General features: G+C 51.1%; 1 protein-coding gene across 1 annotated transcript; it reads right to left on the bottom strand.

Moving 5' to 3' along the window:
• Window positions 1–351: 351 nt before the first annotated feature.
• On the bottom strand, window positions 352–16,425 carry CIMIP2C (ciliary microtubule inner protein 2C; the record flags this gene model as incomplete). Its single annotated transcript, XM_081265164.1, has 4 exons — window positions 16,286–16,425; window positions 3,575–3,848; window positions 2,262–2,374; window positions 352–496 (listed from the first exon to the last, which is right to left on the bottom strand). Exons 1-4 carry the CDS (start codon window positions 16,357–16,359, stop codon window positions 352–354), a joined length of 606 nt encoding a protein of 201 aa, XP_081121290.1. The 5' UTR covers window positions 16,360–16,425.
• Window positions 16,426–18,061: the final 1,636 nt, after the last annotated feature.

Consider the following 18,061-nt stretch of genomic DNA (forward strand, 5'->3'; position numbering starts at 1 on the left):
GCCCAACTTTGCCCTCATTTTCAGATGTGCATTTCGGCTTCCTTGATTACACCAGTAGAAACACAAAGGAGGTCTATGTACCTGAGTGACCTGCCACTGAGGTTTGGGTGCCCTTCCCCCTTTGGTTCTACCTGCCCCAGGATGCAGCTGGGCACTGCTGATCCTGGGCTTGAGCTGAATTTTCCATAGACTCTTAATACACCTTGTAGAGTGACCCTCGGGGCACTTTCCCATCATGGTGAAATGCCCCTAGGACCCAGGGGAGAAGTGCATGGGATAGTCGTGGCGAAAGATTTTATTCCAAGCAAGCCAAGCTAGTCAGGCTGAGGCTGCAGGGGTCAGCCACTGGTATTATGATCTGTACTCAAAGTAGTAGTCCCTCCTCTGCCGCTCTTGTGCAGACACCCGCTTCCCCGATGGGAAGGTCTGGTAGGTCCTCAGGTTCTCAGGGGAGTTTCTTAAAAGGTACCACTTCTTCTTTGGGCTCAGAGGAGGCCTGGATGTGAGGAAGGAGTTGGAGTCAGGCAGTGTGGCCAGGAGGAAGGGTGAAGAAGGCCCAACAGGCCATGCCCACCATCAGCCCGCGCTGGCCCTGCTGGCTGCTCATTGGTTTAATCTGATGAGTCACCCTGACTTGAGAGGAAAGTGATTTGTGTTTACATAGTAGTAGAGTGGTTAAGAATGAGGACGTGGGTGTCAGACAGAACTGACATGGATTCTGACCCTATCTCCTGCTGGAAATGGACCACTATTGGTATCACCTCTTAGCTTTTTTTGAGGAGTAAACCAGCTATTGCATACAAAACACCTAACATAACACTGGACAAGAAGAAAACCCTCTACAAGTGTTACAAGAAGTGATGGTGGTGATGGTGGTGGTGGTGATAGTGATAATGGTGGTGATGGTGGTGGTGGTGGTGGTGATAGTGGTGGTGGTGGGGGGGTGATGGGAATGGAACTCCAGAGGGGACAGACTTGCCCCAGGCAAGAGAACTGACCCCAAACCCTCATGCTCAAACACCTGTTGATCATCTGCCCTGAGCATGGAACCCTCAGCAGCACAGGCTGCCGGCACTTTAGAAAAGAAAGAGAGCTGGGCTTTCCCCAGCTCCCTGCAGCTTCAGGAGGGGCACATCCTGGAAAGAAGGTCCCAAGAGGCAACCTGTCCCCAGGACAGGCTCACTGTCTCCAAGGACTCACAGACCCAGAGCTGTCCCAGGCAGTGGAGATGGTCAATCCAGAGTCTAGAGTTGGCCACAGGAGGAACAGTTGCCTTTCAAACCTGGCCTTCAGCTAGCCAGGCCATCCAGCCACAAGGCTCCGAGGCAGTCACTGAATCTCAGGTTCCCTGTTTATAAAATAGACCCATCTACCCCACAGGCACTTCCAGAGGCAGACAAAGTCGTGTCTCTAAAAATCCATTAAACTGTATGGAAACAGCTGTGGCTTTATCTGAACAAGGTAGCGAGGGCTGGGGCTCCTGATAGGGTCAGCACGGTTTGGAAACCTCAAATCTCTCCACTGACCTCCTGACGTTGTCCCTCCCCAAAGAGTGGGGCTGTGAGGGACGGGGAAGGAAGGGCTGGGAGGCTAGCGAGGCATCAACCACCCTCCCACCTCTACCACAGGACATCACTGTGGGTGCCTGTGTGGCAGGAGGGAGCCTGGATCAGCTAGCAGGGCGGAGCGCTGGCCTTAGGAGGAAAGCCGCTCTCCCAGGTCAAAGCAGATGTGGAGGATGGGCTGTGAGAAACTTTTATATTTTGTTGGATGCCCAACTGAACTTTCAAGATATTTCCAAGTCCCAAGTCCCGGGTGAGGGACTGCAGCCCCGCCCAGAACAAACCCGGTCTGGGCGGAGCTGGGGACGGATTCCTCATTTATTGAAGTGCCCTCCGTGTCCGCCGGAGGGCAGCAGCTCCCTGCCGCTCCACATATGGACCAGTGAAGCTGCAAGGTTGGCCTTGCCAGGGAAAGAGTCCCCAAAGATCAGTGAGGGTGCTTCTAAACTCCCCGTGCATCTGATCGGGATGGCACTTTTCCTGGTTCTGCCCATTCAGGTTCCTGGCATCCCTCCTAAGGCTGCAAAAGCCAGGACTCCCTTGCTCTGAAGCTGCCATTTGCACGGCAGGCACTTTAAGGCAAGGTTGTAAATGCAGGTCTCAGCCAAGGTGCTGCAAAACCCTGGGTGGGAGCAGGTGCCTTTGGGGGGTGTTTGTTCAAGATGTGTCAGCGTGGATGGGGAGAGAGCAGCCACTCACAGGTCAGTAGGGATGGGGTACCGTTCCTGCTCCCTCACAGGTAGTACAAAGTAGGGGACCCGAGGCACCGTGCCGGTCTTGTCTAGGTAGTACTTCCGCTGCTGCTGTGCCAACTGCAGCCCGACCAAGGAAAAGATGACAGATTGTTAGTGACTTTAGGCACATGCCAGGCTGTACCTAGGCAGACGCAAAGTAGTCTCCTCTAATGTCCCTGGGGGAGTCTCCAAAGCTCCTGGAGTCCCACCACAACTGCTAACCCCCTGGTATCCTCTCTGAGCCTCAGTTATTTGCCCATCTAATGGGGATAATGACACAGACACACACACACACACACACACAGACCACTTTTGCTGCAGAGAGTAGACAAGGACCAGCTAAGATAAGGTATGAAACCCCAGGTGAGCAGGGGCATGCACACCTGCTGTCCACACCAGTAGTGTAAGCTTCTCTTCCTCCCTCTCCTCCCCTCCTGGACAGGGCATGTTCTGTTGTGTGAGCCAGGGTGGAGGGAAGGGCTGTCACAGACTCACTGAGATGGCCCCATGGCTCTTCAGAGTTTGAGGGCATCTCATCATCCTGCCACTGAGGAAGCTGCCTTATCCCTACAAATCCCTTGCCCTGGCACCAGGTGGCACCTGTGTCCTTGCAATCCATCTGGGAGGGACATTTGTAACAGAAAGTGATGCAGAGAGTAGCATTCGGGGAACAGCACAGAATAAGCCCACACCCCACCAAGGGGTCAAGTCCAGCTCAGGCCCCCTGGGCCCTACCGGGATGGCTTCCAGAGCCACAAGGAGCAGGACAAGAGCAATGGGGGTGTTGGGGACTCTGCTTCTTCCTCCTCTCCTCCCCCTAAGTAGTTTGGTATAGTTTGGAATAGGTCCCTCAGGGGACCTGGGGACTGGGGAGGGTCACTGGGCACAGGGTCCAGGTGGGTATATCAGTAGACTGGACCCGGGTAGGGAGTTTTAGTGGGGCCTTTGCTCGTGTATTTTCATCCTGTGGTGAATCTTAGGCCTTTTGTTTCAGCGAGCAGGGGTTCATACGGCCGGGTACTACAAGGGACAGATGTCAGGTCAGGAACACCTCTGGAGGACCCAGCTCCAGTGGCAGTGGGAATGAGCAGGAACAGGATCCACGGGAGCCCCTGGGCGGTGGAGGTCAGGGAAGCAGAGTCCGGAGGCCTCCCCACTCCCCTACCCAAAATCACCAGGTTCCCTGCTGGCCCAGGGGCTCTCAGAAAGTAAATCAACATGTCCCAGCCCTGCCATTGTCCCTCCCCAACAGGGGCAGCAGGTACGAGGGCAGTTCACCTGGTAGAAGTGAGCAAGCTCTCTGGATCGGTAGGCGTCCAGGTTGAAGCGATTGTAGCTGGGCAAGTTCAGGGAGCGGTCCCAGGTTTTCCAGCGGTCAATCAGCACCAGATTGGGGTTGGGGGAGAAGAGGGTGGGCAAGTGGCCACCACTGCTGAGGGGAGAGCCGCTCTTATCCATGGCTGCATTGCGGTGGTCCTGGAAGTACTTGAGGGTGATGGTACCGTAGGGAGCGCCGAAGGAGAAGTCAACACCAGGGACATGGCCTTGGTACCTGCGGTAGCAGTGGGGGAGGGGGAGATGCAGATCAGCAAAGAGCTCCAAAAGGCCCCCCGAAGACCTGAGGGGTCTAGCGGCCCCTCTGGTGTTGGGAGGGCTCCTGAGGTGCACTGACCAGTTCAGGTCTTTGGGGAAGGCCAAGTGGACAGGAACCTGGGACTCTTCCTTTGCACCAAGGTCTCTGGGTGGGCATCTTCTACACTAGGGGCCTACCCAGGGACCAGAACACCCTTGCTGCCCCTCAGTCAGCTTGTAGGCAAATCACTGTCCCTCAGTGAGCCTCCATTTCAGCCTGAAGATGTGGGGGACCTCCTTCAGCCTCGGCATGCCGTAGTCATCTCATTATAGAGTTGAGAGACAATAGGAAGCTACTGGGGGTACAGCTGATGAAATGTCACAGGTGTTAGATTTGTGATAGCTAAGGCCTAGGATTGAATGTCCCCAACACCTCAGCTTCACTTGGTGCTATTCAGATGGCCTGGAGGCCTTGAACACACTTCTAGAGTGCCAACAGTCCCCGAGGAGCTCCATCACCCTCTGCCACCACGGAAGCCCAGTGAGAAGGACAGGAGATAAGTGGAGGCCCTTGGGGACACAGGCTCTCTCAAGACCGTTGGTTAAATGAAGCTCACATGGAGAGGGTGAGTCAGCAATGTCCAGAGTGTGGGCAGCGACACTTGGCAGACACCAGAAGGATGCTTTTCCACTCAGCATAACCCTCAGGCTCCCGTTGAGCTCCCCGCCCTCTGAAACCTGGCTTTCCCCCATGATGCCATTGAAACTGCTCCTGAAAGTGACCTTATAGCTTCTGACCTGGGGACATTCTTTATCATCCTGGGCCTTCCTGCAGCTGTGGGCATGGCTGACCTCTCCTTTCTGGAAACGCCCCTCTTGGTCATTTTCTCTTGGTCTCCACCCACACCCCGATGGTTCCTTCCTGGTCGCCTCATGATCCTTGTCTTCTACTTACCTTTTAAGTGCCTCGTTCCTGGGATCTGTCCTGGTGATGGCACGCATAGCCTTAACCACCACCACGTCACACCTCACCTACATTTCCAACCTGGGGTCTCCTCTAGCTTAGACTGCTATCCACTAGACCTTCCCTGGACATCCCCCAGGGGGATCTCCCACCTCCATCTTCCCCAACAGTCTGGCCCGTCTCTGAAGAGTCCCTCCTCACTGGCCAATTCAGAAACACAGGCATCCGCCTCCTCATGTCCAGTGGTCACCAGGTCCTGTGGCTCCATCACCCCTCATCTGGACTCTGGCTCTCTATTTCCTAACTGCATGCCCAACCCTACCACTCCCCACCCCAGTCCATTTTCTATATTTTGATCAGATTGAACTTTCCAAAGTCACATCCTTAGCAAGGCATCTGAGGCTGTCTGGGATCTCACCTTTGCTTACCTCTCCAGCCTCAGCAGCCACCCTACACCCCAGTCCTAAGGAGTCACGGGATTCTCTAGCTCACTTGCTCTCTCTCTTCTTCCTGGTCTCTTCTCATGACCCTCCTAAGTCCTTGCTGTGTGTCTTCTGCCACCAGGACTTGAATTCTGTCTCTCAACCCCTTCTCTTTTAAGACTTCCAAACATAACTTCTAAAGATTGCCACCCCTCCTAGGTCTGGGTGGCATCAGTTCCTTTTTGCACCCTGAAGTCCTTCTTTGAGCCGCATCTCTCTGTGCTGCTACTGCGTCTTTACATCTCCTTGTGTCCCCCACCAGACAGCGAGCATCTCAGGGCCAGAGCTTGCTTGTGTTTTACTCGTCCAGGTAACACAGGGTCTCAGTACCAGGTCTGGCACATGGGATGTGGGTAGGAAATTGTTTATTAAACAAATAAAGAGGAGCTGGATGGCATGCCTGTGGTACCTGTGATGTCCACAGTTGGACTTAAATGACACCAAAGACTACTGCTCATGCTCCGGAGACCTCCAGCACATGTCCTAAGACCCTCATCCATGAGACTCAACATCCTCCCTTCTCTAATTCCAGTGTCCTAACCACCTGCACAACACTCCCAGGGAAGCCCAGGAGTGCTGGGAACCAGCTCTGCCCCTCTGCTGAGACATCTCAGGTACTCATTGAGCCCCGGAGGGTTGGAGGTTGGATCCTCAGTACCTCTGGAAGCTGCCTTGGGCATCAGTCTCCTCACTGAAAGGGAGGGTGTTGGCTTAGAATTAGGTGGTCATGTGTGGTTTCTTTCTTTGAGTCTTCAGGAAAAAGAAGAAAGTTAAGCAGAGGGACTACTGAAGGTTTCTAGGCCATTGTCTGCTGTAGGCAAAAATATCGAAGGCCCTCCTGCTTCCTGGTGCCACCGGCTCCCTGCTGCCAGCTTCATGGCCTCGCCCCAACCTCTCTCCTCATGTTCCTTGACTTCATGGGCATGCTCCCCTGGACACCATGACCCCACTGGTCCTAAAGTTTTCCCATCTCAGAGCTCTTCCTGCCAATGGCCATGCCTCATTCTGATTTGGGAAGATGGGGAGTTGGGAGTTCTTGTTGCCCCGCCCCATGAGCCTGCATGGTCACCTCTGTCACTTCCAGGAGACTCTGTCCAGAGGTTCCCCCCTTGGGTATCTGTAGCCCATCTCCCCTGCTGTACCCTCACTCCAGGCTTCTCTCTCTTTGTCCCTCCTTCCTCTCTTTTATCTCCTTCCTTCTTGCCCCCCTTCTCAAAATGGAGTCTCACCATGTTACCTAGGCTGGTCTCAAACTCATGGGCTCAAGCAAGCCTCCTGCCTCAGCCTCTGAGTTGCTGGGACTACAGGCGCACACCACCATATCAGGCCCTCTGTGCCATCTTTAATGTCTCCTTCTCCCTTGGCTTCCTCCCCTCTGCCTAGAGATGTGTGTGAGCCTTTTTAGATTGCAAAATTCCTCAGTATACCTCCCGCCCTCCCACACACTACCCTTTCTCTTGATTTCCTAATCTCTCCACAGAATACCCTGTACCTTCTGCCTTTATTTCTTCAACCTTTACTCTTTCTTGGCATTCCTTGGTCTGACCTCTGACCCACCACTTATACATGAACCTCTACTTTTTAAATTACGGTCACGTAAGGCCATCCAATGTCCTTGGTTCACATTGTCTCTCTGCAATATTTTCACTAATGTAGAAATTTGTTTGAAAGAAAACATATCCTGAGAAGTAGAGGCAGAGTTCCTGAGAGTGTTTCACGCTGTAATTGAAACTTCCTAGAAATATAGATTCAATAAATTGAGAGGTCAAGGCCAACAGAGACAAGAAGATTCAGCTTCCTTTTATCCTGAGTCCTGGTATGGAGAAAGCTCCAGGCCACCCTTGCTCCTGCATATTGGAGGCAGAGGAACTTCTGAGTGGTGAGTTGAAGGGAGAAAATGGGCCACTTGTAGCCCACCCCTCTTTCCTCTTTTCTCTCAGGAGCAAGGTTTGCTCCCGACTCCCCTTTATGCCAGAAATTCCACAGGAACAGGCTCCAGCCCTGGATGTCTCAGTATGGGGTTCGGTGCATCTAGGACCCATTCTCTAATATCAGCTCTTCCTCTCTTTTCAGCTGGTTCAGAATACAGAGAATAAAAGAAGAGACACTGGTTGTCAGGTGCTGCCAACTCTCCACAAAAAAAAAAAAAAAAAAAAGCAACAGAAACATAAAGAGAAGAACCTAGCCCAAGAAGGTCATAGGGGTAATGCCAGGCCTTTCCTAGCACTAGAGAATTCAGGAAAGGAACACTCACAGGCGCTTCCTGAAAGTAGCGTACAGTGACTACCCCCTGCCAACCAAGAGGTGCTCAAAAGAAAAAAATCAGTAAATTAATAACTAAGTAATGTGGATCTTCTGTGAGAATGAGGGGTGGTGATCTTCAAACCTATTTGAGAATAGAACTCGGAATAGCAACCAGGTGAGCGCTGCTTGCAGAGCAGAATGGAAATGTTATAAAACCTGTCAAAGTAAAAATAACGTAAGCAACCAAAATTGGGGGGTGGGTGGAGGGAGAAGGGAGTGCACTTACTAAGAATGCCACCAAGCAGTCAACCCATGACATCAGAAATGGAAACATGTCGCTAAAAATACAGAGCATAATGACTGTCACCCTTTGATGGCTTTTATGCTCTCTCCCTTTAGGGGGATCTTTTAGGGATTAATATCTCTTGTGATGAGTTGACACTGATCTAAGTTCTGCCTATTCTTCCATTTTATTTCAGCTTATTTCTCTTAAATCCTAGGAAGATCAAATTTCATGCTTTTCATTTTGAAATAACAAATAGGATATAATCGTATTTTCATAAAATTTGCTTTCATCTACTTCTCCTTCCACTCCTCCACCCAGTCTTTCATCTGAATGCAAACCTAAAGAGAGACGTGGTGTGAAGTCCCTCAAATGGTAACCCTGGTGAATTCTGAGTATTTGGACTTAACGGTGATTTTTTGTTTTCTTCTTTATGTGCATGTCATTTTTAAAAATGGCATTAAAAGTCACTTTGTTGGGAACTCACTGTGTGCTGGCACGATACTAGGTCTGATAACACTCAGCTTCTATGCTTGCTCAAGGGTTATGGAGTCATGAGGGTATGTCCTATGTGCCAAGGCTGTGCCAGTATCAGCAGGACCAGATCCAACCCAAGTCCAACCTAGTTCGAGGCTCTCACACTGTGCTATGAAAAGAGGAAGGCCATTCCCATGGTGGGTGACAGGCCATGGATATTGCTGTACCCCTCCCCACCCCGCTCATCTTCTGGTGTTAATGTTGCCCTGGGTCCTCTTTCCTTTTCAGGGATCCACTCTTTCCAGGATAACTCATCCACTTGAGATCTCCCTCACACCAGTGGTGCCCAGATCTATGTCCCAGTCCCCCATAATTCTCCTGGCAATAGATGCATACACTCCATTGCCCACACAGGGCCTGCCCAGCATTGCTGAAACCAGCCTGCTTCTCCTCCTTCCCCAGTTAACACCACCCAGCCCACCCTTCACCTAAGCTAGAGACCAGGACTGGGTGGCTCCACCATCCTCCCCATCCATCACCCTCCACACCCAGGGCTCCTTCCATCTCCCGCAGGTGCCCTTGAAGCATCTTCTTTGCCCTCTCCCATCCCACTGCAGCGCTCAACTGACAGTCTCCAATCTGCTAGTAGGTCTCCTAGGCCAAGCATCGCCCCCTGCAGCCTGCATCCATACTGAGACCAGAGCATCTTCCTCGCCTCTTCTCACCTCCCCATGGGTGCCCCAGGCCCAGCAGCAGTACTCACAGTCCTGGGGCCCTTGTGCCCCCAGGCCTCCGAGCCTGGCAGGAGTCTCTCTATCTGGAATGCTGTGCACCTGGGCCTTCACCACCACTCAGGAAAAGCTAGCCCTCTCTGCTGCCTTCCCAGACCGTACCCCCATACCTAGCATCTATGCTCAGGAATAGGCTTATCATCCATCCCCAAGTTCACATTCCTGTCCACGTGAGTCCACCTCCTCTGCTAATTTGCGTTCTCCCTGATCCTCAGCACCCGGCATATGACAAGTATTCAAGAAATGCTCGCTGGTGGAGGGAGAAGTCCAAAACCCCCAGGTAGCTCTGATCATCAGAGAGCTCGAAGCATCCACCCACAGGGGCGTTGGGCTCCTTGGAAGAAAGAAGCTATAGAAACATGACTTGTTCTTGTGATTCTTCTCTTCGCCACCCCCAAGCTCTCTGCCATGCTCCTCCTCTGCTCCCAGCTTTCCTACCCTCTCTGAATGCCAAGATATTTGCATCCTAATAGAATAGAAGCCCCCTCCTCCGCAGCGCTCCCAAGTTCTGCCTGGTTTTCCTTGCATGTGGCACTCAGTAGGCACATCTTGGCAAGCTAGGTCTATATCCCTTTGTGTGCCTTAAGCACAGTAACAGTAGAGCCTTCTATGGCCCTGTTTTAGTGGGCTTTGTGGCAGGCCCAGGTAGAAAGGCCAGAGAGAAATGGCGGGTTTTATAACTAAGCATCCAGCAGTCCCATGGCACCATCAGACCTCCTTTTTGACCTCTTCGTCTGCTCCAGTCCCTTGATCTGCCCCTGAGTCCCTCCATCTACCGACACACAAGAGACAGGAGCCAGGCCCCTGAGCAGTAATCGCATGTGGATTCTAACACCCAATGTGGATAACTGTGTGCACAAGGAACAGTCCCTTTCTGCCTCTTAATAGCACGGTTGGCACCATAGCTACCATTAAAATTAATTACCACGAGCCGTCAGGGATCCCACGAGCAGTCTTATTAACTAATTAACTTGTTACTATTTGGCGTGTCCCCATTCCATGTGCAGCCTCTGCTCCACAACGCCTCCTGCTGCAGACAGTTCTGACGGGAACCTTCCCCCCCACCACCCCCAGCAGAACCTGTGGGCTCCCTACGGCCTACAAAGTTAAGAACAACTGGGCCAGCTGCTCGGGGAGTCCTGACAGGGGCCTGGGGAGAAGTCTTTCTGGCCTTGTCATCCACTCTCACATGGCAGCTTTTCTGCTCTAGCCAAATAGGTCATTTGCTGCTTTGAAAGCACATCCTGCAGACATTAGCCTGTGCTTTTGCTCACGCCATGCCCTCGGTCCAGAAGCTCTCCGAGCACCTCCACTGTGGGCTCATCCATTTTCCAGCTATCTTTCAAATACCCTCCATTCCAGGGAGCCTCTCTCATCCACCCCACAGCCCCCACCTGTCCTCGCCCATTTGATCATCTTTGCTATTGAGCTTCTCTGAAGTCTCAGTTTACAGTCTATTGTATTTGTAACATTCTGCACCCTTGGGATATTATTTCTTTCTGAATTATAGAGTCCCTGGGGAGAAAGGGCCATGGTTTCCTTCAATATGCTAACCTGCCATTCCTCAAATGGTAGATGCTCGGTAAATATTTATTAGATCCAGCTGACAAATGGAGACATGTTTTTAAGGTTTGTCTTCAGGAGAGGAGGGTCCCTGTTACAAAAACCAGGTTTCCCAGGGCTCCCAGCCTTCCTTTCTTAGGGGCTCCCCAATTCCTCCCAGCCGTGTGAGAGGCAGCAGTTACTATAATCCCCTCCCACTTCCTTGAACAACTGAGAGATGAATTTCAAGGAGGAGACAGGGACTGGCCTTGGGACAGAGGAGCAGGACAGGGCTGAGGGAACAGCATGGCCTGTGGGCCTTCTGAAAAGAAGGCAGAAGGGTGGACGGAGGCCCCTGTGTGCACAAGGAACAGTCCCTTCCTGAGAACAGGCGGCCCCTGGAGGTCAGGGATGGGACTTGGGGTCCTGCAGGGACAGGACCTGGAAGACAGGTGCAACCTTAGAATTTAGTTTCTGCTCCTGTACTTTGTACTTCTGGGCTAGAATGCGGGCAGGCTCTGCTCTCACAGCTGGGAATGAGAATTGACAGAAAGTAGCTCTCTGCTGGGTCTCAGTCAGACCTTGCAGCCTGGGGCTGGAGGCTGCCAAGGAGAATGGGACATGTGGAAGGCCCCACAGTGGGGACTCTTTTTTTAGGGAAAGGGTGCTGGAGATTGAACTTAGGGGCACTCAACCACTGAGCCATATCCCCCGCCCTATTTTGTATCTTATTTAGAGACAGGATCTCACTGAATGACTTAGCACCTCACTTTTGTTAAGGCTGTCTTTGAACTCTCCATCCTCCTGCCTCAGCTTCCCATGCTGCTGGGATTATAGCCATGTGCCACTGTGCCTGGCACTGGGAACCCTTTTTAGAAATGCTTAGAAAACAGGCCCACACCTGCCCCTTCACAAGGGTCCTCTGCATTGCAGAATGCCAGTCATCCTTATTCCTGGTAGCATCTTGAAATCACCTGGAAGAATTTAAAAACTCTGATGCCTGGGTGAGTGGGCAATGCCCAAACAATTATATCAGAACCTCTAGATGGTACCTGAGCATGAGTATCCATTAATGCTTCCCAGGAGATCCTAACATCAACATCTGGGCACACAGCCCTGCATCTTCCCGGGTAGATGAGATGGCCTTGGTTTCATACCCCAGGACAAACTGGCCTAGCACCAAGGCCTGCGCTGGAATGGAAGGGGCTTGAGAGATGCTCCTGCCAAAACCTCTTTCCATTGCCCTGCTGGAGCCTCACCCCTGAGGGCCGAGGCACGGGCCTGGGGAAATGGCAGAGGCAAGCAATACTGCAGGTGGCTGGCATGAGTTTGCACCAGCTTCAAGAGAGTTATTTCTAAATTTTCATGAATGTGTCAAGTCTGTTGTCTAAAAAGTCAGTATCGAAGAGGAAATAGTGGGGAATGATACTGGCCAAATTATACTGTTATATCACGTGCATGCACAAATATGTAACAACGAATCCCGCCATTATGTATAATTATAATACACCAATAAATATATGGAGGAAAATCCATTATTAAAAATTAAATCATATAAAGTTACAATTAAACAAATCATATTAAAAAACAAAGGTAAAATGTGCCCAAAACATCACTTCCTAATCATTTTACACTTTACTACTGTCTGGGCTCTCAAGGTCATTTATGTCTATTATATCTTAGATTACCAATACAGTGTCCCCTTAATTGGTTGGGCGTACATTCCAAGACCCCCAGTGAATGCCTGAAACTGCAGGTAGGACTTTGAACTCTCTATATGTACTATGGTTTTTCCTGTACATTCATACCTATGATAAAGTTTAATTTACAAAATTAGGCACAGTAAGAGATAAACAACAGTAATGGTAAATAGAATGATTATAACAATATACTGTACTTAGAAGTTAATTCAAACTTATGCATTGTTTATTTCTGGAATTTTCCATTCAATATTTTCAGACCACAGTTGACATCCAGTAACTGAGACTACAGAAAGTGAAACCTCCATGAAGGGAACCACTGTCCCTTATGATGATGTGCAGCTGCACATCACACCAGCTCATTTGGGGACACCATGTTGCTAGCTACACCTTGAAATCAGCCGTGGAATATTTACATGGGTGAAGGCTTTTTTCCTCCAGAGAAACCTTTATCAGCATACCACCGGGTACTTGTGTCTGCTGTACACAGACTCTGGGCATGGGGCACAACCATCTTTGTAAGTCCACCCTCCTGAGAATCGTGATTATGGAACACACTGGCATAAGACCCAGCTCAGTGCACGTGTGGGCACCGCTGCCAGTCCAGGAAGATAGAGAGAAGGGCTGGATATGAGTCCTCCTGTCCTCACCCCTGGTGAGAGTGGCTGGGTGGAAACTGTGGGCATCAGGGGCAGTAGCAGGCTGGGCATGAATGAACGCACTGAGAGCCCAGGGAGCTTGGTGGGAAGCAGGGAGCCAGGCAAGGAGCCACCCAGGCCTGACCTGCAGACAGGACGCAGACGCTCACTGAGGCTGGTCTCATCCCTTAAAAAACCTTTAGCCTCAGGGACTCTGACCCAAGAGATCCCTGTCCACTGCAGGTTGGCCCCCAGGCCAGGCATCTTCAGGTACTGCTCCTGGAAAGGTGCCAGGACTTGTGTTGCCCAGAAGCAGCAAGGAACAAAATGGAACATCCTAGTCATCTATCTGAAGACCAGCATCATCAGCGTCTTCCACCACTGCCCACCCCGGCCCCTAGCCTAACGACAGGCCTTGAACATCTTGAAATTGCAGAGATCTAAGAATAATAGCTAACAAGTACCAAGTCCCAGGCTTTATGCATATTAACTGATTTAAGACTCCATTAATCTGCACACCATTATTATCCCCATGTGACAGGATAGATAACTTGCCTCTGAGTAAGGAAGGGATGGAGTCAGGATTCAAAACAGGCAGGAAGGTTCCAGAGTCTCTCAATGTCTACTCCACTCCCTGCCTGCTGACTGAGGGAAGCAGAATGAGAGGCTGTGGGAGGGATGGGTAGACACTGGGGTGACCTGGGGTATTTGAAATCACAAAGTCGTGGCAGGACAACTTACTTGCTGAATGCCCTTGAGCAAACTGCTCATTCCTCATCTGGGTTGTGAAGAGTTTTGTTTTGTTTTTAATGATTTGTATGAGCTGGGAGTGTAGTTCAGTGGTAGAGCACTTGCCTAGCATGTGCAAGGTCTTGGGCTCAATTCCCAGCACTGCTAAAGAAGAAATAAATAAAATAAAATTAGGGTTTGTGAAGGCTCACACAGTGTTCAGACATAGGGATTCATGGTACTACCACTGGGCACCAGTGACTGGATCCAGCCCACCTTTACCATGACCGGCATAGGGCTCAGGCAAGACCCTCAAGACCCCACATCTGGAAAAGGAGGGAGCTGTCTGATCTCTGAGGTCCTTACCAGGCAGAATATCCTCTGCCTCTATGAATAAAATTGCAAAAGGGTTGATTTGAGTGTCAGAAGAAACTGGCTATGCTATAAAATCTGTGATTAATGTTTGAAAAAACACACACAAATAATAATTTTCCAAGTGTGGCTAGGAATCTTGGATCCTTTCATTTAGAGAACAAAATTGCAATAAGTAGCGTTCAGAAACATAAAACAACTCTTTAAGGAGAGCACGTCCCTCCCAGAAAAACCCAGATGAGAAAGCTAAGGACACAGCCTCAGCTGCTCAACCCCGCCCAGGCCAGGCTTGAAGCCATATTTTTGACATGTGTTATCATCATTTCCATATCAATCACAGGACAGAACAAGTGCTCGAGGGACTGCAGACAAGTGGTGTGATGGAGAAGCAGCCTGGGATTTGCTTTTGAAATGTGCAGCTCCCATCTCTTCCGGACAGACCAGGGAGCCACGAGGCAGGGTTTGCAGGTGCACCAGGCCTTGCCACATGGCAGCAAATGGCCAAGAAGTTGGGCAACAGAAGACCTTCCAACAGAGACTGTGGCAGGGGGGGGCCTAAGAAAAATAAAATCTCAACGTATAAAACCAAACCTCATAATAAACATTCCAGAATGTTGTGCAAACACCACCAGCCAAGGCAGCAGAGATGGATTTGCACTAAATCTTAGGTATTTACACGAGACTGGGAGCCCCTCAAAGGACAGCCCCTTTCTGACTTGTTTGTCTTTGTCTCTCCATAATCTTTTTTTTTTAAGGTGGATACAATATCTTTATTTTATTTTTATGTGGTGCTAAGGATCGAACCTAGTGCCTCACATGTGCTAGGTGAGCGCTCTACCATTTGAGCCACAACCCCAGCCCCTAGTCTCTCCAAAATCTTACTGCAACACCTGGTATGCCCAAAGTGAATGCCTCAGAGAATGAATAGGCAAATTCTAAGTCCCCTTTTCCAACACTCTTAGCTTGGCTTCTGGAAATGATAAATCAGCTTTGTCTGGTGGGAATCAAAATAGCTTTGAGCTGTCCAAGACCCAGAGAAAGGTCCTGTCCACAGGAGGGCTGAATGAAAGCTAGAGCCCCAGCCCTTGGATGTAGCTACTTTTGCATGCACAATCTCTGGAAATGATGCTAATATGACAAGCCCCTCCATGTCTTGCTTATTCAGCTTGAAAATGAGCCAAACTTCATACAAAATATACTGTGAGTCTGTTCACTTTGCAGGAGAGAGTATGTGGGTATTTTTTTTTTTTTTTGTCTTTTTCCACCCATTTGGAGATCCTGTCTGTAGAACTCTCAAGGCATGAATTTCACTCACTCATTCTATACCAGCTTGCTGATACTGGCCAGGTGGCTTCTCTGAATCCAGTCCCTGCCCTCCTTACCCATGCTGACTGAGAGGAAAGATAAGACAATCTTATGTCCTTAGAAGAAGGGAGATTTGGAGCAGAAATCGCACACTTTAGGAGAAAGGGTCAACGAATAGGAGGGAACAATTGGACTTGCATTTTAGATGTTTGGAGCTTGAAGACACTCAGAGAAAAGAAAGGGAGGGCTGGTGCTGCATTTGAAAACGCTAATGGGAAGGCAGCTCTCAGGGCTGGTGCAAGAAGCTCTCAAAGAAAAAATTCTGTGAAGATAAAGTGAGATCAGCGAAAGGAGTGGCCACAAAGTCAGGTGAATAGTGCACACTACCATCCATCAACTACTGCCCACCCAACCCTGCCAGATTCTGCCAACGGGCACCCACCAAATCTCCTTCCATCCTTCAGCCCACGAATCCTAATCTCGCCCGAATCCTGGGTGCCCGGCACGGTCCTGCTACTTTCTGGGGGGCTCCTCATGGTCTATGTGTTCCTGACTAGTGCCTCAGGGTCTCCGAACCCTCAAGCTCCCTCGTGCCTCCCTCTCCTCCCGCTTACTCAGGCCCTCACTGGCACGAGGTCCGGTTAGCCCAGGCTGGCTCTGCCCTTGCTCTCGGCACCGACACCCTACTAAGGGATCTGGAGAGCCCGCTGCTGCTCACAGCCGCCCGCTGCCCGCTCACACAGCCCGCACCCCCAGGTTGGCCCCGGAGCCGGGAGGCGTCTTCCGACCCCGGAGGCGCGAGGGGCGGAGTTTGCGGACCCGGGAGGGGGCGTGCCGAAGGGGCGGGGGCGGGGCGCGGGACTCGGTCCTGCCGGCGCGCTGCGGCTTACCCGGGCATGAGGCTGGGGGGCACGAAGGCGGCATTGAACTCGGTCAGTAAGGTGCCGGCGCTGCGGGAAGCCATGGTGGGTGCGGTGAGCGCGCGGCTAGCCCCGGCGCTTCGGCTCGTGCCCGGCGGTAAACAGCCCGCGGGTCACCCGGCAACTGAGCGCCTGGCAACGCGAGTCTGGCCCCAGAGACCCTCGCATTCCGGGACACTGGGTCCTTCTCGCTGTTCCCTCCCTGGAGCAGCCCCGGAGCGCCCCGTCTCTATCGTGCTTTGCTCTGACCACCCCCCACCGCCCCAAAAACCGAGCTTGCCCTCAAGCCTCAGTTTTCACATCCACGAATGGGCTCAGCTGCCAAATGGAGGTGGAAATGCAGTGGAGATGTCCCAAGTGCCCTATCACGGCGGGTCTAGCGGTGACCGGCTTGGAACGCTATGGTGGGAAAGGACAGGCGGCTCACCTGGCTTTAAAGGAGGATCAGGCCCAGAAGTCATCCCTCCCACAGTGCCCCAGTTCTGTGGGGGTTCCAGGAAGAGGCTCTGCAGTAGGCCTCGCTTGGTGTGTTTGCTTAGGACTATAATTTAAGAGTGTGGAGGGGGCGTGTGCATGCCCTTTGGGCAGAGGGGCATTTTTCTCATTAATCTCTCCTTTCTCCCTGGAAACTTCCTCTCCCCCTCCTTTTGTTCCTCAAGCTGCTCCACAAAAGTAGTTTTATAAGTAAGGGTCAAAAATCAAATTACAAAAATGTCTGGGTCGGTGATTTCCATTAGTCTCCAATCCACAGTTCACTGGGGCCCTGGAGTCTGCAGTGTTGGTGTTTGCCCCACAGAGCAAATCATCTGAGGATCCCTGTGAGCTTTGCTTTATCTTAAGCCTCCCTGGGGCTCCACATCTGGACTTCTCCAGGCCACCCTCTTATCAGCCCTAGGCAGTGTGCTGGGCAAGGCCAGAATCTTAGGTATTGCAAGAGGGTTAAGTGGATGGGGACAGCTTCCAAAGTGCCATGCTGTCTGTGACTTAGACCCGGACCCTCCCTCCCTGGCAGCAATTCTGGAATCAATTAAGAATGCCTGCAGTTTGCCTTCATTGCTCACAGTCCATCTCTTCCCCTCAGAGGTCAGATGAGAAGCATCACCTGCAGAGTTGGACTCTGTAAATGGCAGCTGGTGAAGACCACAGACACTAATGAGCTCACAGGATGCCATTGCAACCAGAATTCTCCAGAGATGCTCTCTGACAGGTGACAAGGAAACTGGAAGGAGCCACAGGCTTGCAAGAGGCACAAAAAGCAGAACTGAGGCCTGGTGGGAGAAGGAGCCACAGGGATATGAGGGGAAGGAATGGCCACCCGTCCTTCAGAATCCAGTCATATCTGTATTTTCCTGAAATCTCCTTGGGGAACATGCACTACAATAAGAAAAATGTTAGGAAAAAAAATGTTGAAAGAGCAATCCCGGACTCAGATGTGACTACTTCAGGAAGGCTTTCCAATGACCCCGATGGAGCTGCTCACAGCTCCATTACCCTGTGCCCACTTGTGTATATTTTAGTCCATTCAGCTCTTCCACTTGGGGTTCAGCCCAGTATCTGGCTTGTCTCAGAAGGGTCAGCTAACTAATCTGAGATGCTATGTGCCATTTTACAGATGCAGAAAGTGAAGTTCAGCAAAGCTCAATCAATGCCTTGCCCAGGGCAGATTTGTGCGCTTTTCCTAAAGAGACACAGGGCTAAAAGAAGTCTTCTGAAATTCACCCCTTTCAGGAGAAACCTCCAAGGACC

This window comes from Spermophilus citellus (assembly GCF_964194105.1).
Source record: "Spermophilus citellus genome assembly, chromosome: 13".
Lineage (NCBI taxonomy): Eukaryota > Metazoa > Chordata > Mammalia > Rodentia > Sciuridae > Spermophilus > Spermophilus citellus.